This window comes from Carassius auratus, unplaced genomic scaffold (genome assembly GCF_003368295.1).
Source record: "Carassius auratus strain Wakin unplaced genomic scaffold, ASM336829v1 scaf_tig00216558, whole genome shotgun sequence".
NCBI classification, from domain to species: domain Eukaryota; kingdom Metazoa; phylum Chordata; class Actinopteri; order Cypriniformes; family Cyprinidae; genus Carassius; species Carassius auratus.
This window is the reverse complement of record NW_020528631.1, coordinates 1,142,389-1,168,446: the sequence shown is the minus strand read 5'-3', so window position 1 is coordinate 1,168,446 and position 26,058 is coordinate 1,142,389. Positions and strand designations below refer to the sequence as shown.

General features: G+C 39.4%; 1 protein-coding gene across 4 annotated transcripts in view; it reads left to right on the top strand.

Annotated features, from left to right (window-relative positions):
• The first annotated feature begins 1,094 nt into the window (after nucleotides 1-1,094).
• Nucleotides 1,095-26,058, top strand: part of LOC113098438 (protein quaking-A) — a 68,719-nt gene continuing 43,755 nt past the window's right edge. The window contains exons 1-2 of one of the 4 annotated variants that reach the window (XM_026263511.1): nucleotides 1,095-1,500; nucleotides 16,707-16,849. In XM_026263511.1, coding sequence (XP_026119296.1) covers nucleotides 1,356-1,500; nucleotides 16,707-16,849 — 288 coding nt within the window. In that variant the 5' untranslated portion in view covers nucleotides 1,095-1,355. The remainder of the gene's footprint in view (nucleotides 1,501-16,706; nucleotides 16,850-26,058) is intronic. The other 3 variants (XM_026263510.1, XM_026263513.1, XM_026263512.1) reach the window with 3 other exon arrangements.

Here is a 26,058-nt window from a genome sequence, read left to right as displayed (position 1 = left end):
GTGTCTTTCACACTGATAAATGTCAAACTGTTTTTTGGAGATTTGATCCTATATACATTTATTTATCAATCTCTTTATTTTGAGAGGCTTGATAAGTGGTCAAGATTGGTCAAATGAACCAAGCTACTGTCTAAACAACAGAGGTTAACTTTTACATCACATGACCTTTCCATTGGATTGATCTACTTAGTGAAATAATAATAATAAATAGTAAAATACAATCAAATAAACCCATTACTAGTGAAGAAAGCATGAATATTTGAATATCATGTTGTCTTTCACAGAAGAAAATAATATACTGTAGGGTTGAAATACCGTAAAGGTGACTAAACTCTTTTAGTAAAGTACATAAAGTTGTTGAAACTTCTGGAATAACAAAATTAATCATGATTAATTAATCAAAATAAGCAGCTTTGTCATAAATGCATAAGAAATACCAAAAATAACACCAGTCACAAATGTTGAGACCCACTGGTCTAGAATGATCATATGTAAAATGTGATAATGTCTGTATGTTTATAGGATCGTTGTATGTTGAATAACCCTAACTATACTTTTATATAAAAGTAAATATAAAATATAAAAATAAATATAATGTGAAATATATTTACATTTTAAGGCCAGATGCATACTTTACAACGTTTGGTAACTTAACAAGTTGCACGCTAGACATATTTTGGAACGCAACGTACGTTCGCGTATATTCCTGTCTTAAACAGAAAATCACATAACACGGCAAAACCGACTTAAATAATAATAATAATAATAACAATAAACATAAAACGATTCAATCGTAAAAAGCAACACACCAAAATGCCAAGCACTATCAAAACACAAGGCAAATACTTGTTGTCGCAGACGAATTGTCACAACGTTTCACAATATATCATCCCCGCCGGTGACTCTAAGCGTTCACGAGCCTGCATGCTATTGGCTCTGATTTCTGCCCATCATCTCAGGCTCTGATTCAAGTGATGAAAGCACTAGCCCCGCCTCACCATCCTACGCGCTGATTGGCCACCCGGCGTGTCCGCGTTGCGCATGCAGCCAATGCGCTGGAGGCGGGTCGCGCGCTCTCGGAGGTTCCTCAGAGAAAGCGAACTGGTGGCAGTACGGAGTGGTAGCGCCGAGCTCAGTATAACTAAAAGAACCCAACGCGTCCACATCGAGCGACTTTAGTAAAGGGAGATAAAGAGAGAGAGCCTGCACCTTAAAACCAGTCGTTGTATCTGGAAAGGGTCGCCGCAGCCTGGAGGGGGAACGAGGGATTTGATCAGCACCGTTATTTTTTATTTTGTGTTTTCTTTTTCTTTTCTTTTTTTCTGGAGAAGGATTGTGAGCGTTTGTGTGCAAAGATGATGGTCGGGGAGATGGAGGTGAAGGAGAGACCGAGGCCGAGTCCCGACTATCTCATGCAGTTATTGAACGAGAAGAAGCTCATGACGAGTTTACCGAACCTGTGCGGCATCTTCACACACCTGGAGAGACTCTTGGACGAAGGTACGTTTGTGTAAACCTGAACCACGAGTATGTATGCGGTGTTTTGCAACTTCACAAAACTAACGTTATCGGTTTTCAGCGAAAGAGAACCAAAATGACCGTCAAGGTTTCTTTTTTAAAAAGAAATTAGACTAACTTTAGCGTTTTTGCATCTGATTCTAAACGGTTGAACCTCTTTGGACCGTATTTTACCGTTGGAATTTCAAAAGTATTTTTCCCGTCAGTTCTTGTTTGGGGGTCGCTAGCGCTGTTAGCAGTCTGCTAAATCAACAACTTTTACACGCCTCAATATTTACTAACTTTCACTTCTGTACCATCAAATTTTAGCTCTTTTACGAGTTTATGTTTCTCCAAACGTTTATTTTGTGATGTAAACGACATTTTACTAGGCGTTTCAACGGTTCCTTACTTGTTTTGGGGTGTGCGTGGCGTTAGCCTCTGTAACTTAGCTACACACAAGAAACTTCATGTTTATTTTTCGATTGGAATCACATTTTACGTGTTTATTTACTAAAGAATGCAAAAATGTAAATCTGTACTCCACAAAAAGGATTTAATCCAGAACAATTAGGTTTGTTTGCAGATTGAGATTTTTTTTCCCAAGGCGTGCAGTTGAGTTTTGCATGAACGCTCCCTATGGAGAGAAACGCATAAATAACCCGTACAATAATGTGTCAACTGTACAAGATAAACCACTGTTTTTAATCCCAGATAGTTTTTGCATATAAAACTTTTTTTTTTTAACTTTTTACCACACAACCTGAGAGAGGGAGTTAGAGTCTTTGTGACTTATGTAGCAGGTTTCTTTTTGAATGCAACTAGTTTGAGTAACGTATCTTAGTACCGTCACTGATTTCACTTTACACAGTTGTGCGTTATTTCCACGCGCTGTTTGTGTCTGAAATGCATGTAGTTTATAGTCAGGCAGTTATCATCTTCTGTTCCGATCCGCAAAGGTTTGAATCCCCCCTCTCTCACACACACACACACACATCCAGTGTCTGTCTGTCTTAGTTTCATAAAGTGCACGAATGCTCGTGCTGTTGACATGCAAACACGCGGCTTTGTTTATCTTTTAACATAAAGGGACGAGCAGCCGCAAAATCTGCCGCAATGTAATCCAGTATCACATTTGTTTGCGCTCCTATTCTCTCAGCTTGTTGCAAAATCACCCTGTGCGTCACCGGATAAACCAGTTTGGTCTGACTGATCACAAGCCCACATTCCAACACTCAGCCCCAGAAACCACACTTTAGAATAGGAGTTTGGTGGTTTTGACTGTCCAGACGTCCAGCTGAACTTCTGCAAAGTTCACGAATGGACTTGACTTTTTTTTTTTTTTTTTTTTACTACAGATGTAATTTATTATTATTATAGGAGAAAAACTTGTTTTTAACTAATCATTCTGAAAATGAAAATTATGTAAACTATTTAGTAAAGAATATTTTTTGAAAAAAATTGGTAACCAAACAGTTTTTGTGCCCATCAACTTTTTTTTTATATTCTCCTTTCTGTTCCGCAAATGAAGTCTAGTTTTGTTAGTTTTGAAACTATTAATATCTTATAGTTTTAGTATGTAGATCGTGATGAGCTACCAAACTATTAAAGTTCTTGCATCTACAATATGACTTTTTCCTCTCTTTAAATGCGTAAATGGCAAAGATGTGTTTCCTTAAGAAGTCTTCCTGGTCCGTTTGCATATCCATGAGAGAATTCTCATGAAGCTGTGTGCTCTGTCACCAAACAGTGAGTTGTTAGTTCCTTCTGCAGTGATACATCCTCATGTTTGTGTATCTGGACTCATTCAGCTCTGTTTACCTGAACTTTGCTCTTCTCTTGCTGTTATCTGTTCTCCTCAATCCACTCAAATATGAGCTGAGAACTTCATCCTTGCTTTTTTTTTTCTCTGACATTTCTTTGAACACGTACATGGAACTGACTAGGTGTAAAATCTCTGCTGCTCTCAGCTGAATTTGCATACTGATTTGCCTATGCAAATGAGCAGCTCAGGGTGATGTGGGCCAGTCCTGTATTTGTAACGGTAAATACTCAGACTTAATGCCTAAGGAGGGAAATTTGTACAGCCACACACGGTGTCTGCTATCTCTCTTGACCTCTTCTTTACATCAGACTGATATGGGTTTTTAAATGCCCGATACTAATGTCTAGACAGCAGCTTGATATAATTAAATAATGTTTGTGGATGGAAGATGCTATATTAATTGGTAAAGCTGGCGGTAGATTGTGATGCTGAACAACTCTTTATTTTCTGTTAATCGGACATTATTGATGTGAATAATCACAAAATGGACAAATTGGCAGATGTGTTGGTCTGTCACGAGTTTTAGAAAGGGGATGTGCTCAATCTTGACTTTATTGCTCGGATCAGGTTTCAACGAGGTGCACAAGGGTGAGAATGAAGATCAACTGAAAAAGTCATTAGCTGAGCTTGGACTGAGAAGGTTAGACAGATGATAGTGTTTTAGGGATTTCATTAAGCATTACTGTTATTATTGTGGTGTGTTGAATTATGCGTAAGTCATGACTGACTTGCACAGATTTGAAAGATTTTCAATGCATCTTCACCCTTTTTTGCTGGATGAAAGACAATTTGTGTCTGTTTGGAGGTGTAATGTTTCTCAGTTGTCTTGATCGAGTTCTCGTGACATCTGTGCACAAACGCTCGTAGCTCAATTGGATTGTGGGTGTTTGCAGCTGTTGTCATGGCAAAGGAATACCAACACCCTTACGTCTCCCTTTCACCCTTTCTGTTCCCCACACGAGACAACTGCTCTCCCTCCCTCTCCCCTCACCGTTCGAGTGTGTGTCAGGCTGACGAGAGAAAGACAGGTTCGCAGCATGCTTGTGATCTTCAGAGGTGACCCTGAGGGTGTTTTTAGAGCTGTCTTTGATAAGTTAGTGGCAGCTGAGTCCAGTGCGGTGTTCAGAAATGGACACAGCGATGGAAGGGTAGAGTCAAGGTTAAAGATCTTGGTTTCTCATGGTTATACAGGTTGTCTGGACATTATTCTGTCTTAAAATGGCTTGTTTGCTGTGTCTCTGACATATATGTGCTGAATTTTCAGCAGTCATTCATTACTCCAGTCTTCAGCGCCACACAAGCCTTCAGAAATCATTCTATTACGCTGATTTGGTGCTCGAGAAACATTTTTTGTTGTAAACAGTTGTTCTACTTAACATTTTTGTGGAAAGCATTTTTTTTCTTAATGAATAAAAATCTCAACAGAATAGCATTTATTTATAATATAAATCTTTTGTAACAATATAAATATCTTTACTGTTACTTTTGTTAATGCATTTGTCATTAGTGTAGCTTCATTTATGATACAGTCCTCTGGAATAAATATAAATCTTGATTCTGATTGGTCAGTGAATAAACTGTACAAGTACCAATACCCCTCTTCATCAATGATCAATTTCTTCATTAAATACAGGACTGTAAAAGTACAGTAATTTAGATGCAGCATTCATATTTGAGGTTGTTCCAGGTGCTAACAGAAGTGATTCTTATAGACTGGGACCTTTGGGATCTCTTACAGCATCTAGTTTAATTAGCTAGCTAGATCCATTAGCTCATGTTCTCTGCTCGAGCCAGGGTTCAATAGAGTGAATGTGCAGATCATTTTATTCTCTCTATCTTTGTTTCTCTCTCTTTTTCTGTATCCTGCTGGGCGGTGATAAATTGGATAGCAGGAAGAGTTTGACAGGGTTATCACAGGGAAAAGAGGAGTCTCGCTCACCCCAGTGGCTGTGTGTGTGTGTGTGTGTGTGTGGACTTGGCCCTTGTGTGGCCCCTGATAAAGTCATGTCTCTGTGCGTCAGGCGATGACCTTTTATCAAGGGGTCTGTCTGACAAGCACAGAGGTTTCTTATCAGACTCTGCCCTGCCAGCACCACTGTCTGCCTGACACCGCACAGACACCAGCACACACCCTTCAACAACTTTTCCATCCATGTACAGTAAAGAATTAATTTTGCTGGTTCAGTTGCCGCTCTCTTTGAACCAGATCACAACTTTTGTTTCACCACAGTAGCTGGGAGCATGATAGGCTTAAGCTGATGCAATGATTCAGACATGGTCACTAACTTCCTAACTACACTCATGCTCATGTGCTTCCTGTAAGAGAACAACAGAGCTTTCATGGGCCAGCTAGCACAGGAACAGGCTGATTCAGTGTTTTTAGAATGACCTTATCATTAGAACAGAAAAAACAGTTTCTTAACAAAAAGTCATGCTTTATAGCATGAGGCAGCGTGTGTGCCTGTAGTTTTACTGTGAGTAGTTCTACTGTGGTTAGGAGAATCTGTCCAGGAGTGGTTGGTCTTTAGTCTCTCTCTCTCTCTCTCTCTCTCTCTCTCTCTTTCTGAAGTGGGGGGCAGGGCCTCACCCTTTCACATTCCACAACTGCCTGAAATATTTCCACACCCCTTCACACTCCTCTTTCATGCCATTTCTGTGCTGTTTTTCCTCTGTTTTACAACCAGCAGCTTGGAGACGCTGTGTATGCCTTTGCATTTTCCTCTCTCTAATTGAGCAACAGAGGAATTGTTTAGCTAAATCAGACAGTATTCCTCAGTGCTCATCTACACATTCATTAAGCAATTGAATTCGTCTAATGTTTGCTCTGTCTCTTTAAATGCTTTAATTGGGTGTAATTATGATCATGCTTATTTCTTTTGGGCTGGAAAATGGTCCTTGAATTGATCTATGTGGACCATGGCCTCAGCCAGAGGAGGTTCTGTTTGACTGTCTCACCCTGTGATTTCAACTCTTCACCTCCAATTTGCTCTCTGCAGTGGAGGGGAAACAATGCAGGTTTTATTTCACTGCAGAAATTGGTGTCTCCAAACCAATGTGTTGATTTTATTTTATTTTTTATCCTCCCTTTCTGTTTTGAGTGTTGCCTAATAGAAGGCCAATCAGAGAGAACCATGCACAAGACCTCATGGGAAAACACAGATGTCATTGTGATATAAGTGGGTTATTTTCCTGTCCTTTCTACACTAAATGTTGTCAGACTGATTTCATTCAAAATTTCATCTGCAGTTCCTGTTTTTCTTATAATAACATTCCTCTATACATCACTCACTCACACAAAGAGGAAGTGTTCTTACTTTATATCAATATTTTATATTAGGATATATTTTTTGTAACATGTTGGTCTTTTATTGTCACTTTTCATAGTTTTATTAAACTAAATATTCATGTTTATTGTGGACAGACTAACTGCTTGTCATTGGAATCTTGTGTCCTGTCTGGTTAGGACACTGTGATTTCTCTGAACAAGTCCAAAACACATTCTTCAGCTTTTGTGTGTTGAAAAAATACACGTCAACATTGTGAAACCAAGAAAAAATATTCTAGAGCAACCATTGATTATTTCTAGAGCTCTTAACAGATATGAACAGCTGTTTCACTCTGGGCTTATGATTGAGTGTGTGTGTGTTCTAAAGACTATTCACTGAAGCTTAGTCACCTGTTGTAATTTTATCATTCCACTACACCCAACTGTGTGTGTGAGAGCGAGAGAGAGAGAGAGAGAGAGAGAGGGGGGGAGAAAAATTCTGGTTCGCTGTTGATATTATATCGGCCTCCATCAATCCCTCTGTCAAACACAACAGAGGAGCCACCGCCATCCCCTGCGCTACACAAACCTTTGTCTTTGTCTTCTATCTCCTCGTTATGCTGCTGCATTTGTGCTCAATTAGCTCTTTAATGTGTCAAAAACAAAAGTGCATCATGGGAGAGGAAGACTGTGCTTTGTGTGAAGGGTTAGCAGGCTAGTGGGGTCAACCGATTGATTGTGTGCACAGAGAGTGCGATGGCAGGGTCGAACAGAACCGGGTGGCAGAAAAGAGAGAGAAAGAGACATGGAAAGACAAATAGTGTGTGGTGTGAATGAGGTCAGCCTGCATGGATGGGGTGGGTGATAGTATGTGTGGCTTCACAGGGTGTCTGTGCTTGGACAATGAAGCTTTGTGTGTTCAACATTACCCACTCCCACACACATGACATCACTGCTCTGGCATACGGGATATGACCTCGGTAACAGTTTTCTGTTTGAGCCTTTTGCACCACCAGTGTGTCCAGCACAAAGCTGATTTTGTGAGCCTCTGCATTCTTTCACTTTTTAAGCATTCATTAAACCTCACAACAATAGCCACACAAAGCTGTTATTGACCATAAATGAATTTGGCTTTATGGCTGAAGTGATTTGGATAAGACTCATATGAACGTCTCTGTGTAAGCGTAATGTCATATTTATATATTTAAATCTCATATGTATAAATGTATCATTACACGCATCATGGTTGTATTGTATCATGGTTTTTATAAAAATATTAATCAGAACTTAATATCGCAACTGTATGCAGCATTGATAAAAATCAACATATTAGATAGCTGAACGATTGTGTGGCATTGAAGACTGGGGTAATGTCTGCTGAAAATTCAGCATTGCCATCAAAGAAATAAATAAAAAAAATTCAAAAATATATTAACAGGCTCAACAGTAAGGATTTTTTTCAAAATTTTACTTGCCCTGCCAATGTTTTCACTAACCCTTCCACACACACAATTTTGCTGTTACCATTGTTTTTAAAGTGTTGCATAGAATAGAATGTTTTGAACGTTTTTAGTATGTTACACTTTCTTTTAGAAAGGCCAGAAAACCCCGGGCTGTTGGCCCTGAGGAAGCACTGACGAGGCACGATCAAGCCCCAGAAGTGACAGTGGAAACACGACTGGCCCTGGCACGCACTAGGACGTCCGCTTTTGGCCCTACACTGGAAACGTGTCTATTGTGTGTTCCGCTCGTGTACCATTCATTCCGTCTTGGGGCTCTGCTCTGCTCACTGATAATAATAGTTTTGTAGGATTATACATTATTTGGATACCAAATACTTATAAGTTGCAGCAGTCCAAAAATATGTCATGACGAGGAAAAAAAAATTATAAGTCGCACTGGACTATAAGTCGCATTTATTTTGAACCAAGACAAAACATTACCATCTACAGCCAAGAGAGTGAGCTCTATGCTGCTCAGTGTAGACTACAGGAGCACTGAGAAGCATAGAGCGCCCTCTCACGGCTGTAGACTAATGTTTTCTCTTGGTTCATGACAAAATTAATTTAGTCCGGAAAATACGGTAATTAGTTAATATTAATAAAAATAATATATTGATATTTAATATTAATGTAACCCTTTAAATATGGTGCTCTATTAGTTAATGTAGCTTATTAACTAACATGAACATTTATTACAGTATGAATCTTAATGTTGGTTAAAGAGATTAGTTGTTCACTGTCAGTTCATGTTTATTCAGACTGCATTAACTGTTAACACACACAACTGATGATTTTAATATTAAATGTTGAAATTGACATTAAGATTAATATTTCAACTAAGACGTTACCTTATGTGTTACTAATATTTATATAAATTCTGTCCAATTTTGTTACTTTTAGTAAAATGTTGTGTTTTTTAAATTCTGTATCATTAAAATTGTTAAATGTAAAAAGTCCCTACTTTCTTTCCATTCTCTCTGCATCTTTCTGTTCCTGTCCTTAAAATCATCATCAGCTGAAAGCTGGTGGGGGTCAGTACTCATTCTGACAGATGCTGAGTCAACATTGTGAATCAGTTTTTTTTTTTCCGTGTGTTTTCATCATCCATATAAACAGCTCATCTTTCTGTTGTCCATCTTATTCTGGAATTTCAATCCTTTTATTTTATTTTTGTATTTTTATTTTATTGGCGGGGGTTCCCTTGGTTAAATTAGCAGATCTGAATGCACGTGCTGGTGATGTACAACTAATTACAGGAGCACCTTTACTGATGAGATGTGCATGAAAATCGAATTCGATTTTCATGCACATCTCATGAAAAGTGAATTCGATTTTTTGCACAGCCCTAATGCACTATTTCTGTAAATATTTGTTTTTTATTTTAGTTGCTGTAGGCACCCACATTTTAATTACAGAACCTCAGGGTAGCGCTGCTCTCTGATTGGTCCTTGGATTTTGAAGCAGAGTTTCACTTCAGAATGCCAATGAACTGGTTTTACACATCTGCTGATTTGCACTGCATGACTGGAAAGTTCCTTGATAAATATCTACCTTATCGCTCTTGGTACAGGTTTCGTCTTGTGACATGGGCGGCACAGGATTCAAAAACATTAGATTGAACCATCAGTGCCGAAATGAGAAACCTTCTATAATATACTCCTGTCTCGCTCTTTAATTTAATAAAATTGGTTTAACATGTTTTCAAGACTGGCAGACAGTCTCTTTCCTGTCACGTACGGTCGTGCTTAGGCTTGTCAATGAGCTTCTGTTGTTGTGGTGCTGTTACCCAGTGTGCTTTGCTGTCATTACTACTCCTGTGAAGGATGGCACTTCATGTTGTCTGCCATCCTGTGTCCCTAGGCATCTCTTATGAGATCACTTACATAGTGAAACTAGCACCTTGAGATCTCACTCTCTCTCTCTAACCTCTCTCGTTCACTGGTGTAAATGGTCCTTGTCATTGGCTGCCCTCATTTCCTGCTAATTAAAAGCAGAGGAATGCAGCCCTGCCACTCCGTCTCGCACTGTTAAAAGACAGAAAAAAAGAAGGGTTAATGAAAAGGAAGAGAAGTTCAATGCAGGCACCCAAGCTGGTGGTTTTCGCCTTGGCTAGCTTTTGACAACCACATCAGAGACCAAACCACAGGATCAGATCAGTTCTGCTCTCCTTGATTAGTGCTAATATTTGCATTTTCAACAACGTTATTATGTTATTTAAAGAAAAACTTTGGATAAGTTTAGTTTTAAATGGAGAAGGGAACAAAGAAGCTCATTTTGTTCTTGTTTGTTTCAGGAGGATATGGGGGGGTGTCCTGTCCAGGAGGGAGGAGGTGTTTAGTTATCTACTCTTAGCACATTTACAGACCGGTTCCTTCCTTCCTGCTTGAGCATTCAGTTCTTCCTCTCATTGTTTAGCAAGTTTACTTCATTTTCTGTGGGTGGGGTTAGCATTAGGAAGATTGAATGGATAATTAGATGCCCAACTTAATCTGCATACTAGTCTTCAATAAAAGCCATGGTGAATAACTTTTTTGCATGTAACCTGTTACTTGTCTGATACGGTTCATGCATGTCATACTGATCTCACAGGATCTTCTTGTCTGAACCGTCACACGCTCTCAGGAAATCTTGAGCACTCTGTTGATGGTCTGTTAAAACATTGATGGCTTTTCCTGTCTGCACCAGTTTAGTATCCTAAATTTACTTCCTGTTATTCCTCCGATCCACATCCTGCTGAAGCTACTTTGTGAGTCTGTGCGCACACAGATGGAGTACAGTCAACAGTGAATTAAAAAGTGAATTATCTGTTCATTTGTAAATCGTATAATCAGTTTCTCTTATCTCTGTAGTACAACCTGTTTAATTCCAAAAACATCTGCTCTGACTGTGTGTGTGTGTGAGAGAGAGATATCGAGGTCCTTGAAGTGTCTTGAGCGGTCTCCTCACCTGTGTTTACTTGCAGTTTTTGGAGTGTAGGTTAGTTGTTGTTACGGATTTTGTAAGAAAAAATTGCACCTCCTGTTCCCATATTTAATTGCAACTACAAGCTAAAAGCAAAAAAAAAAAAATTAAATATAACCATCAAAATAAATAAATGGGGAATTTCCTTCAGGAGTTGACCAGGCCAAAATAATAAACAAAAAAAATAAGCTTCCTTATTTTAAGACCTCTTTCCTAAACCCTAACCAAAATAAAAATAAAATAAAAGTACAATATATTAACCTAACTCCCTAACCCAAAAACAAAGATCAAAAAGGTTTCAATAAACAAAATGGCGTCAAACTCCTTAATTTCTCCCAACTCTATATTTACAATGATATACAAACTGTTTACAAGATCAGGCAAACAGAGTTAAAAGGAGAATCCAAATCTGCATCATAACAAGCAATGGGGTCATAATACCAAACAGTTTCAATAAACAAAATTTTTATCTCTTTCAAAGATCAAACAGAGCTCACTCTTAATAATCAAAGTTCAACTAAGCGCACACACAGCCAAAACCCAACAACTCTTTCTCTCTTCCTCTTCTCTCTATGCGGTCTCTCCCTTTGCTCTGATCTGGGGAAAGGAAGTGACATCAGGGCTTTTAAGTTGTGCCTTTTCAAATGCACCAATCCAGATGCAGGAGCCAATCAACATCATACCTGGAACACTCTCAAAACAAAAGAGGCAGAAACGAGAAAACAAAACAAAGGGTTGTAACGGGCTGACAGATAAATCGTGGATAACACTAAATGTCACGTGAATTGTCCTGTCTAGTGGGATTGATATCGCAAAGGCTGCCATTTGTTTTAATGCGCAGCTTGTCCATGAAGCACATATCTTTGATCAGTAGGAAGTGCTGCTCCATTTGAAATCACTTTTCAGAGTTTGAGTCGCTTATTTACATTTTAGTCATTTTATCCAAAGCGACTTACAAATGAGGACAATGGAAGCAATCAAAATCAACAAAAGAGCAATGATGTACAAATTTATAATGTGCATTTGTAAAAGCAACACTCGTCAAACTTCATCATTATAAATATACTTTCTTACCATGAAAAAAACTGAGAAGCCTTGAAGAACAGCAATCAAAAGATTCCCATTATGCGTGTTATGGTACTACTTCGGCGGGACATATTTGGAGTTTCTATGGCTTTTAGATGCAGCAGCATTCAACCACACTTCACAATATTGTAATGGAAAGATGTGGTGTTCTGGTTTTATTTCCCAGCATTCAGTCTCTGCAATAACATTGTTTAAACTACAATCTGACAGCTCAAAAAATATTTATTTTGTATCAGTTGTTCAACAGCATCACCATGGCTGAATAGCGATATAGAAAACGCTTGTGCATTCATGTGTATTTTGCTGGATCGGTCGAGCTGTGTCAATTCTTTTGTTCGCCAGTAGGGATGCACGATATTGGATTTTGGCCGATATTCGATATGCCGATATTTTCAAAATAATTTTGGCCGATGCCGATACCGATATCGATATATATACAAATATATACTGATATATTTAAACTTTAATTTTACTGAAGAGAAATCCATGTATCTCTTCTGTACTGATTCTACCATAAATTTATTATTTTACAAATGTAGACAGACATTCACATCTGAAAAACAGGTCAATTATTTCACTTGGAGAATATCGGTTTGGCTCATCGGCAGAAATATTCATATCGGCCGATACCGATAATGGTCATTTTAAGCTTTTATCGGCCGATACCGATATTGTGCCGATATTATCGTGCATCCCTATTCCCCAGTGTCCCAAACTCGCCTACCTCTGAACAGACCAGCTGTGACCAGCTTCTTCTTGTGACCATAGACCTCTTGAAGCTGTTGTATTCCCTGTGCCAGCATATGTGTTGGGTGTCAGAGTAATCTACAGGCTGTAGTTAGACACTGCGCCCTGCTGGGTGGCTATTTAACCACCGCAGCAACTGTGTTGTGCTATTGTCCTGAATTTTTACCCAAACCCACCTTCTCCCCAGCAGCTATATAACCCTGCTCCATATCATCAAGTGTGACAAGCCTCCCTGCTAAATTTAGCTCTTCATAATGGCTCTGTGGAAACCTGTACTACAGCAGGACAATCTGGGAATGCACAGTGAGATAATGTAGATATCGGAGTGTAAGATTGTGTGTTAGGTCAGGGACCAGATTCATTCCACTACTAATGTCCAGCTATCGAATCTTTTAATCCTCAGTCTTTCTGATATCATATAACTAAGAAACACCTGTTTTTGTTGGCAGGGACACGTATAATCTTTGTGACCTGTTGGTTATTGGACATGTTGTTGCTCTCTGAAATTATCTTCTGCCTCTGGAATGCTTTTCTCGTCTACCTCCTGCCCATCTGATGATGTGTTGAAATTTCTAATACAGTTGATGTGTTACCTCATGACTGGTGAGGTCTGCAGATACACTAGCCTGACTAGCAAAATCGCTAGCCTGAAGTACCGTGAGTGTTGTCTTTCAGTCAGTCTACTGAAATGTATTACTGTCTCAGTGTTTCCCACGGACTTACACTCTATGTGTGGTGGTACTTCCCCCTGGGGAAATATATAATGTAAATATAAAACACATTCATTTTCTGCCACTATCTGGGACTTTTGAAACCTTGTGGTTTTCCTGGTAATGGCTGTACACCAAGCAGAGAATTTTGTCAGTAAAACCGGTTCCATGATTAGTATTAAATCTCTATCACCTGCTTTCAGATGGTGCAGCGTTTCTTAGTTCACTGACAAGCTATGTAACATCACATTCATTATCGCAGGCAATTCAATCTGTGATGCTTTACGTGTTTTCCCCAATTGTCAGTGAACTACGGCTCCGTGTAGTAAATGCCGCTCCGTCAAGCTACAAGATGCACTCATGCAATTAATTGCACAGTCCTTATAGAGTTTTACTACTAATCACGGAACTGGCTGTACTGACGAGATGATTAATTGCACAGCCCTACTTTTTATTATGGGTGGGTGCTATACCGCTGTAAATAGTTTTGTTTAATTTGGTAGGCTTTGCAAGTTTTAACACATGATGATAAAGAGTCGAGGCTGAACGTTTTTATCCTCTGTGTGCAACACCATACTACTCAGGCATTGGTAATCAAACACACAAAGCATCGTAACAGACCAAGCTAATATATCCCAAATCGCCTACTCCAGTGGTTCTTGATCTGAGGGATTGTGTATATTCAGCAGACTATTTTGCAAAAGAAACCTCTGCAGGGTGATAAAGACTACACTGCATAACTGTCCGTCCCACTTATCATGCAGCCACTTGCATAAGAAAATAATTTAATGCCAAATATCAATTTACCACATTCCACCAGAAAAAAAGGGTATCAGTGGTAATGGACAACACTGTCAACATGCTCTCGGTGGAATTACTGAAGGGATCCGGTCAGTGGCCAGACGTGGAGTTAGTTAGGTTTGGTCAGGTTCACGATTTTGACGGTCACTATAGACCTAGGAACGATTGACTGATCGTTGCGCAGGACAGGACTTTGGTCGACTAAGCATTTCTTTGGTTGACTACAGCCCTACTATTATGGTGTCTACTGGTATTTGATGGATTCTATTGGTTGGATATAATCTGTCAGATGGGAAACAATAGAACAACATTCATTTCTATGGGAATAATGCCCAAAACGCACTACATAAAAGTAATTTTTAAGCAGGGTAATGATACCTATACTGTGCTACACACTATTGTCAATATTAAGCTGAAGCTTGACTTTGCAAAATTAAAATTGGAAATCAAATCACAATCGCAATATCTGTCAAAGAAATCGCAATTAGATATTTTCCCCAAATCCCACAGCCCTATCACCCTGCGTTTCCCTCCTTACACTACTGTTCAGAAGCTCAGTGTTTTTTTTTTTTTTTTTTTTTTATATATTACAAAAATTATGATGTGGATTGAAAGGGCACATGGTGAGGAATGTATACTGTGTGAGCCTGGCAGAAGATTTAAATGAATGCATTCTTTCATGAGCCATTTCTGGATGAGTCGAGGATATATATATATTTAATTCCTCCTTTTACTGTAAACTGCTCACTTGCAGTCAAAGAATATTAAACATGCAGACACGGGGTACTTTTACTCCAGCGAGCCAGAGGAAAAATCCTTCCTGCTGTAGTGTGGAGGGAGAGATGCAGGCTGAGATGGAGGAATGAAAAAGATAAGGGTGGAGGAATATGAGGTTGCACTCAGGTCAATAGAGAAGATGGACTGAGTTTCTGTAAATGTGGCTAATATACTTGCAGCAGCTATGTCATCACTTCTGGGGCTCATTGCATGTGTAAGAAAATGTGTTGCAAGGTTTCCAGCCTTACGTAGGCCATAAGCTGCTGCTGTTGTTCTGATCTGGGTTTTGCATCACACTTCAACCCCTCCCAGGATTCTGGGGCCCCATGAAACACCCACACACTTAATATCAGTGATGTAGGCCTCCTCAAGTCTGTTCTTCAGTCAACTTCAAGATACCACACATTAGTTTACACTTCAGAGAATGCTGTGATTCCATTGTCTTCTAAATGGACTGCTGTGTAGCTGGAAACTGCAAGGGTATTTAAAAGTGATATTCCATATGGCCAAAAATTACGCTTAGATGGGTATCCAGCAGCCAATGAGATATTTAGAGAGATTGGTCCGGTTGTTTGTTAGGAAATCCAATTTGCTCTATTCCCACTTGATTTCAGACTGACCTGGATCTTACACTTTTGGTAGTTGTCAAACGCTCACGTCAGTTTCCTCTAGTGTGTAAGCAGTTAATTTCTTGATCCTGCTCTGAGACAGGTGACGTGTCAGTGCAGATTAATGTTTAGTAATGCAGAACCGAGTGCAATACATGCAGACAAAAATGAAGAAAATTGTTACAATAATTTTTTTTTTTGTCTCTGTTCATTGTTTTGAACTTCATAAATTACATTTTAAAATATAATCAAATAGAAAAATGTATATGAATGATTTGTTGTTTTAGATCAAAGGTATTCTTGATGAGACTTCTTAAAAACACATTGTTTCCTATGAATGTACGCACACCGGCGGCGTCTGTCTGCAGTGCCCAGCTACGTCGTGTTGTACTTTACGAATAGTTGTAGATGCTGCGCTTCTCATCTGGTGTGTTACCACCTTTATTGTAGATAGTTCTCAGTGTCTAATGCATCTCTATATTCCACAACAGGTCTGTGATAGCTGCGCCATCTGGTCGTTTCAAACTCTTAACGATCAGCTCATTTAGGTCACTAGGTTTTAAAGCATATAAGACACTGTGTGTGAGGGAGGGAATGATCATGAGGGTAGGCTTTGTGTGTGTAAGCGTGACTGGAATGGACATCCTGAGCTTAATCATGTTTTGGCAGCAACAGTTTAACCTCATCTGGAGCTGCCAGCTATGAAAAATTCCGTTTAAATGATCTCACTGGGTGCATGTGAGTTCCTCTCGCAATGAAACTTCATAACGACTGTTTGTTCTTTTCTCTTGATAATAGCAACGGAATTTAGGGGGAGGTGCCCTGGAATGTTGCATTTCACGTCTTTTTGTCTTTTTTGTATTTTTCCTCTCACTCATCCGTTTCTGATCTGTTTGTCTTTTTTTTTTTTTTTTTTTCTACCTGCAGAGATAAACAGAGTGAGGAAAGACATGTATAACGACACAGTGAACGGTCTGGTGGACAAACACCCCCTGGAGTTACCAGAGCCAGTGGGACCCATCATACATCTGCAGGAGAAACTCTTTGTACCTGTCAAAGAGTATCCAGATGTAAGTTTCAGACCTGCACTTTCTACATTTTTCTGTTTTATGATGCTGCTGATCTTTTTAGAATCAAGCACAGCGATTGACTGTTACTGTAGTGACAGATGATTGGCGATTATAGTGTCTGAATCTAGAGGTGAGAAGGTTTACTCAAAGGTTCTCTAGCAGAGGGAAACATGTTTGGGTGTAAATAACGACTCTCTGCCATAAGCTAGTTCAGCAGTAGTAGTTTTTATCAGTCCCCTGCAGGGAGCTTGGAATGGTGTCAAAATGCCACAGGCCATGTTCAAGTAGTAGAGTGGGATCTTTTTGGAGTTTGTTCTATGTTGAAGACAACTGTTTCCACCTGTGCACACAAGATGTAGCTTGACGTTTAGATGATCATGTTTGACATTTCTCTCATATTCCCAGACAGATTCACACACACACTGGTGGCCCATGTCACACAGGGAGCAATTTTGCTGCCTAATTCTTCTGCTTCATGGACAAGGGAGAGGGGAGGAAAGAGAAAAAGGGGGTCAGCAGAGCATGAAATGCGTTTTCCCTCTTACGGCCCTGATAAAGGCCAACCCACCTGTCTCAGCGGACCACCACACACACACACACACACACACACACACACACACACACACACTGTAACCCCAGTTTTCTTTGAGTCTGAAGCGGAGTTAATTACGATTAAGGCTACGGCTTTGCTTATCTTTTGCAGAATGTTTCTTTTTTTAAATTGGCATTTGCTTTTAAGCACTTCCTATAATGATTGATGCTGTGCTTGAGAAATAGATTCACCTCTGTTTGACCTGGAAAGCTGAACTTTAAGGTAATTTTACTATAGATAAGAGGGTACTGTAAGGAATGATGCAAATTTGATCAGGGGAATTTTGAAGTTTAGGTGTTTTATGCTTACCAAGACTGCATTTATTTGATCAAAAATACAGTAAAACTGAAACATTATAGTTTTTCTATTTTAATATTTTGTAAAATGTAGTTTATTCCTGTGATGGCAAAGCTGAGGGCAAATTCTCTCGCATTCTTTTAGTTAATGTATATAGATGTTTAAGTGTGTGTTCATGTGACGTCTGTCTCAGAATAGCTAGAACATCTAATGGAAAACATGGCTGACCAGTATAGAATGAACACCACAGCTCTGTAATGCTATGGAAAAAATAGAGTGACTGGCTGTGTGTTCGAAAAAAAAGAACGAGGAGGACACGCGTGTAAACACACAGACCAGTGTACATAGAATCCCCAGCTGACCCCTCAAATCTGTTTCTCTCTCACGGTGTTCCCTGAAAGTCTTGCCTCATTATTCTTCCCCCTGGTGGTTAGCATGAGTCACTGTTTCACAACACACAGATGTTTCCACCCTAATGTTCTAAACAGGCAAGGAAAGGAAGAATAATTGCAGCCGTTTCTGAGCAGGGAAACGCTTGCATTTATTTCGCAGTCTCTCTGATTTGCTCTATCAGGCAGGTGACTTGGCTCAGTCATCCAATCAGCATCTTGACTGAGAATAAAGTGTTCATGATTCGTGATCTGAAGGTTTTGATATTTAAGTAATGATGCCTTTCAGTCAGCTGGAAGTTATTTTATGGTGTTTCATAACATAAACTTGCTGTATATTAAACACAGTGGTTTGACACCTGATCTAGTTACAGTTCCAGGAACAAAGAGAGCTTGCTTTACATTTTGAGCTCAATGCGCAATTCTAGATCTTATACTGTAAAATGTTATTTTAAAGGGAAGTCTAATGGTGGAGAGAGGTCTCGTTTAAAGTGTCGAGTGAGAAGGCAAAAGCTTTCAGGAAGAACTGCATGTAGGCTCATCCACCAAGGTCAGACCCCTCATTCCAGACTAAACATCCAATCACGCGCTATTGCTTTGAGAATAAATGGAAAACAGACCCTGCTTTTAAAATAAACTGACCTAGTCCTAGTCTTCTGTGTGTGAGACTGTTTTCAGTGTTTTTACATTTTGTATAAAAAAAAAACATGATTTTTACGACTGTCCATACATAGAAAAAATTACAAGGGGAATAAAATTAACAATGGAAAGGACATTGGAAGAGAAATGACATAGGTATTAAGGAAAAGATTATAAATAAGTCAAACAATGAACAGGAACCAGAACCTTCAGAACATTTTTGAACGCACTCCAGTAGCTGCCTTGTATATAAAACTGTCTATATACAGTAACAGTCTTTCTCTCCTGAGCTTTTCAGGTGGAATAGACTGACTGGTAAGAAAAAAAAAAGGAAAAGAAAAGATGGCTGACAGACCAGGTCTAGAAGTGACAGTTTTCCTTACCGCCCCACCACTCTATCTTTGTCTTTCCTCTAGTCCTGAGTTTCAGTGAGACGTTTATCTCCCTTTCTTCTTGGAAAAAAAATCCTGTTACATCATCTGTCTTCTACGACCTGCTTTCTGCTGTAATGTTGTGGCATGTGTGTGTGTTGGCCGCACACTGAGAAGATGTCTGTGGTTTATGTCTGTTGCCATAGGGGTGTATAAATCAGATTTATTTAGCTGGTTGCATATTGTAATTTTGTTCACATGCCATACAAACATCTGTACAAGTACATGCAGACACATCTGCATAAGCACATATTTGTTTGTGCTGTGATCCAGCCAGTTCCTTTCCAGCTAAATTATCTCTCGTGGGTGCATAACCGTATTATTCAGGCTGTATGTGTGCAGTTGAAACGTCTGATCTTCTCTTTGAGTTTTAAAGGCCACTTTCATAAGGTGATTGAACACAGTTGTGTGGCCGCAGTGTGTGAAAACAACCAACCTATAAAATCCACTCTCATTCCCAAAAAATCATAAACCTTCTCCTCACAAGTAATTCCAGATTAAGATGACACAGTTGGTGAAAGTCCTTTCCATTTGTGATGCTCTCTGCCCTATTAACATAAACACAGCCCTGAGTGAGAAGCAGCGGTCCGCCATTACTGTTGTCTTGCTGTAGCAGCTGGAGAAACAATGTCAGTGCCAAAGACCCATAAAAAGTGTTGTGTGTTGGGATGCACAAAATAACATACCATTTGTAAACAGTCTCCATAGACTGCTAAGGACATGGTTGTTACATTTTATTTTTGAAGGAAATGTCCCAGAATTTTTTTTTTTTTTTTAGTGCTATCATTTTACATCGGACAACTGCCTCACAGATGAGGGTCAGTTCAGGGCTGGAGTTGTACAAATATTGCTTCTGAAAGCGGGATCAATACCAATGCTTTGTGCGCAAATGTTAAGGCTCCAGAAAAAGTTAGCATTGCGCATCTTTTGTTTTCCAATAATGTTGCTAAAGCTAACATTGTAAATGCCAGTTTTCACTAATGCTGTATTCACATGCTACTAGAATGATCGTGAATAGGAATGTGGTAGTTAAATTGCATTGGAAGCAATGTGTGAGGTCAGTAACACGGTCACTGTAACACCGGTATGCCGCAAGCATAAGCTCTTGAACTCTCGGAGAAGGGTGCTGGGTTCTCAGGTTCGCAACAAAACCCTCCCGCGGAGTGTTAAAGTAGCCTAATTCCAAGGGAAAACCGCAGACTTGTCAACACTGGAAGGGAGGCGGGAGCACCAGCTCATTTTCATTTAAAGGGGACATACACACAAATAGGGCTGCAAGATGTGTCGTTTAAGCATCGATATTGCGATGTACGAATCCACGATAGTCACATCGCAGGATGTGCGATGTAGGCTGTCATAGTTGATCCGTTATTCATTAACTGTATGGGCCAGAGAGAGAGAGAGCGCGAGCGCGCAGCCGGCGACACACTAGATGTGTGGCGCAAGCGTCTCAGCTGCGTGGCGTGTCTGTTTTTAATTCGGCTCCCATGTTAACAGGTTAGAGCTTGTAGACTGCCTGTGTGAGACACGCGGCTCGGGCCGAGCGGAAAACGTGTGCATGCTAGAAATAAAACCGACGCCTATTTTTCACGAGACACGCAAGCGTGCTGGAAGCGTTTTCAGGCAAAATACAATAGGAAAATTTTTATATGTCATTTTGTACACAGATTCATATTAATTCATGACACTTAGATGTTTGAAAGTCTATAGGTTGACATATATTCAGATATAAATGTAATTTAAAAAAAATAATAATAATTATTGATTTTCAAATTGCACCTGTCACCGGCATGAGAGAAAGAGTCTGCGCGTGCCCGCGAGAGAGAGAGCCCCGGCCGCACGCTAAATGTCTTCAAACAACACAAACGCTGTCTTGCTCTCTCTCCCTCACGCATAATAATCAATTGACACGATGGTGTCGATGTTTAAATCATTTAAAAAGAGAATGTAAGTGTGCTCACCCCGTTTTTGTTTGTAAGAAAAAAAAATTAGTTTTCATATCTCAATATATATTTCAGAAAAATAAAATATCGCAATGTAATTTTTTCCTAATATCGTGCAGCCCTACACACAAATAAAGCATTTTGGCTCATACCCTAAACGTGGCAATTTCAAGAAGCTATAAAAAAATATCTCTGGGGTATTTTGAGAGAACTTTGCATACACACTCTGGGGACATCAGAGAACAATTTAAAATATTGTATCAATGTATTATGTGGCACCTTTAAGAAGTGGTCACCTCTGGATTCTGGCTCACTTAACACAAGCAAACTGTTTGTTTGCAATCAGCCCAATTAAGCAAGCTATAAATAGTAATCTTTCAGCTGAGAAAGGTGGAGTCTCCTGTCTAACGCTGGGAATTTGATTGGATATGAGAGAGAATGCCAGTGGACCCATTGGGGAGGCAATATTGGGGTTTGATAACTTGAAGATCGGATTGAAGCCCCCAGTTTTAATTTGCAGGATATTCCTGGGGCTTTTGAAGTCAAAGGACTCCAATCGAGCCTCTCAAATGACATCTAGCCATTTCTGAAAAGCTCACCGATTCATCAGAGGGGGCCCGCATGCACACATGGATCCCTCGTTTTCTGTAGATGCGTGCCTTTTCATTTCCCTGATGTTTTTTCTTAATTGCCATTTTTACATGCAGATGTTTCTCTTTTTTTTTGCATGCTCTCAAAAGTGTAGTTTAAAAATTACAGTATTGTAGTTCATTCGAAACATTTTAAAAGTAAGTTATCCTGCAGAATGTTCTGGATTTGATGGAAAAACACCATGATGCAGTTGCAGTTTAGGCCTCAAAGTCTCGGTTTCAAACCTAATGGTAGAGATTTAATGAAGCTAAAACAAGCTACAGAAAGAATCATTAGTATTCAGCCTACCAATGTGTTGCTGTCTCTAGCACCAAGATGGCAAATTTGAACATAAGTGTGTTCCAACATGCCTGTGTTGCACAAAAGTACCGTCTATGTAGGCAGCTTGCTAGGTTTTGAAACTAAGCCACTGTGTGTGTGTGGCTGATGAATTTCTGAGACTGTAATTGGGGGCCTCCGCAGACAGGCTTGGCAGGTGGACTAGAAGCCAACAACATCTTCAGGGATGCATATGAAAGTGTGTTTGTCCAGTGCAGTGGGCTGACTGAGAGAGGGGGGGAGAGATTACATCCTCACTATGTCCTCTGCCCTGTTTAGCATGATTGTGTTAATTCAGACACAAATTACATTTGCCTCATAGAGAAAGAGGGCAGGGCTGACAGTCAAAGCAAAGTGATGCATGTCCATATCCATAAGAAAAGGCGTTTTCTCTTAAGGGGGGGGGGGGGGGGTGAAATGCTCGTTTTCACTCAATATCCTGTTAATCTTGAGTACCTATAGAGTAGCACTGCATCCTTCATAACTCCAAAAAGTCTTTAGTTTTATTATATTCATAAGAGAAAGATAGTCTGTACCGATTTTTCCCGGAAAAACACGACCTGCTGGAGGCGTGACGTGTGGGCGGAGCTAAAGAATCACGAGCGCCAGTAGGCTTTTGCGTTGAGAGCATGTGGAAGCTGTGACATTACCGTGAGGGAAGAACCATCATCCAAAACAAACCATGGCTAACAGTCAGATTCAGCCGTTTATTTATGATCCAGAATCAGATCCCGAGGCTGAAACTGAACGAGAGCAGCAGCAGCAGCAACGACTCGCTCTGAGCGGGGCTCGAACCCGGGTCTCCGGCATGGGAGGCGGATGCACTAACAAGGAGGCAGAGATATTTTAAGCAGTTTTACTCACCGCCTGTGGTTCTATCACACGATCGTGACCCTTTTTCGTTGGGACTGCATTATCCTTAAGAAATAAACGATGTGCAAATCCGTCGTCAAACTGGGCCTTGTTTGTAAAACAAGCATCTTCGAAATGCAGGGAACAAACACAAACACTTGCACAACTCTGTTGATGCTCTGTAAAAATAAACTCCATCCACTGGTCCCTTAATGCTGTTTTTTTTTTGGTAATCTGTGCAGGGTTGTCTTGAAAACACACTCCTTTTGTGACTTTTCGCGACGCTCTCACTCTGCTCAGTGAATCGCTCTGATCAGTGAATGTCTCTGCTCTCAGTGCTCTGCTATACGGGAGCGCGCGCTCTTCCGGAAGACGTGCCCTTAGGACCCATATAAGGAAATTCCGCTCCATCTAACGTCACACAGAGCCATACTCGAAAAAAACTTTCCGAAACTTGTGACAAACTGGAAGGAGTATTTTGGGAACAAAAATACTCCTTCAAACGTACAACTCAATTTTTGAAACTTTGTCCATGTTTAGCATGGGAATCCAACTCTTTAACAGTGTAAAAAACTCAGTATGCATGAAATAGCATTTCACCCCCCCCCCTTTAATATTAGCTGTACCAATCACCTCTTCATTGTAATATGTTGTTTCTTGTCTGGATGTCTTGTTATATGTGAATTATTTGCGTTGTTTAGCATTCAGGTAAAAAAAAAAAAAAAGTACTTTTCCACAATTACATTTTTGCTCTTGATTTCCAGTATTGCAGTACTGTTAATATTACTTGCTCTCAAATGATAAATCGTTTATGCTTTTGCTCATTTGTAAGTTGCTTTGGATAAAAGCGTCTGATTAAATGTAAATTGAACTGTAGCTTTTAGTAACACTAGTCATCTGTTAAACCACCTGTTTACAGCACCACCACTGCGCTCATGTGGCTTTTGTTTGCTTATATTGTGTTATTGTGTGTCAGGACTAAATGCTGGGAGCTTACAGAGATTGATTTTGCTCCTGGTATTTAGAGGAGATTAAACAAGAGAGAAAGAGAGGTAACTAGATGAAAAAAAAGATTTATATTAGGGATAACAGGCTGCCTCTCTAGCTCTCTTTCTCTCATCCATCCATCTCTCATTCTCTTTAGAGAGAGTAATTACTTTGCTCTCAAAGGAGTCATGTCATAATGTTTCAGATTGGATTTTCTGCCCTCCAAATTATTGCACATACACGCGCACACACACACACACACACACACACACACACAGAGAGAGAGGGATATAGAAGAGTGGAGAATAATTTACCGGCTATAAGTTTTGGACTGATGGATTGCTGTTATGCGACTTGTATTATTCGGTTTGGATTATATAATTTGAAACTGTCTTGAGTGTTTGTTTTTTTTTTTTTTGTATGTGTGTGTTCGCGCATGTGCACATTTGTTTGTTGGCCTCATCAGAAATCTTTGCGAAAACCCTTGATCTGTCACACTGCAATAATATGATCAAATGATTAAACAATCCCAAGTGCTGATATTATTGTGACTGGCAGAAATAGTATTAGTTATAAATATTTTCCTCTAGTTCTATTACTTCCACATATGGATCACAGAAGTAATAAAACCTAAGTTCCAGAAGATCTCTTATATTGTCAAAGGCATCCAGCTATGGATCTAACTGAATAAGAAATGGAAATGTTTTGAATGATGACACACACAGACAATAAACATTGCGGCAATATATAGTTTGTGTTCTTAAAGCCATCTGTATTTATAATTTGTGTAAAATTATAGACTATAATATATTTTAGGTGTAGAATATATTTTCTGCTTCATTCTATGGTTCAAACATTTCACTGATGGGACTTAGATTCACGAACACACACACAGAGCCAATTCAGAGATGAATAAAATGCACAGAACTTATTTAAACGCAAAACTGAATAGAAAAAGTAAACCAACTAAGAAGCAAATATTGAACCATGGATGTTGTACAGATTTCATAGACAACTGTCTAGTGTATGATGGGAACGGACACTTTTTTTTTTTTTCTCCAGACAGTGGTCATATCCAGTCAGAGGATATCAAGCACATTTTATATTTTGAGCTGGTTTTAAAACACACATTATTAGATGTGTCATGCATCTCCTAGTAACTAAAAAAATGTTTCTGCTTGAGTTTCTTGTGTTTGGAACATCTTCAAAGTGGTAGTGTGCAATCCTTATTCATTTAGTGTGTGACACTCAGTTTTTCCTCTGTATTCACTTGCATGTATATTGCCTACTCTTTATACTTCTGAGTCTTGTGTGTTCCAGCCTTTACTTATGATTTTGTAAACAAGTCCTGAAAAAGAACTGGCTCATAAGTCATTTGTTTATTGTGGGTAGCCAGCAGGGACAGCTCAGTAGAAAGATATGTTGTCTATTTATAGTCTTTATATTCTTATGTGGCACCCAATACTTTTTCTATTATCACATTCAACTCTAACTCTAACTGTAAATTCACTACTTGGCTAAAACAATTTTACTTTGGTGCTGATAAATTCAGTTGCAATACAGGTAACCCTTTCAAAGTGTTTTAATTGATTGTTCCATTTGCATCAATAGAAGAATGGAGACACCCAAGAACCGTTAACGGTCATAAATCTAGTGGTTTTGGCATTTTATACATTAATTAAAAATAAAACTGTTTCTAAACTTAAACCAGATTCTATTCTCAACCTGACTCAGCTGCCCGTGTAGATGAAACTGTTCCTGAAGTCTGCCCCCACCACATTCATAAAACCAGTTTAATTAGCAAGGGCATCCGATAGGTTATCTCCCCTCTCGCGCTCTCTCTCTCTCCCACTCACACTCAATTTCTCTATCTCTGTTTCTCTTTAGATATATGGTATACAGATTAATCAAACGATATGCTGAAACTTTTGATTGAATTGTTTATGATGAAATTATACAGAAAACCATGCAGAGACAGCAGCAGAATGATCATGGATTGTAATGTTTTTCTTCTCTCTGGAGGATTGAACTAAATGTGATGCAGAGAGTGAAAAAATGCAAATATGGGGCATAGAGAGAGTGAGGGTGTATACAGGGATGACTAAGGTAA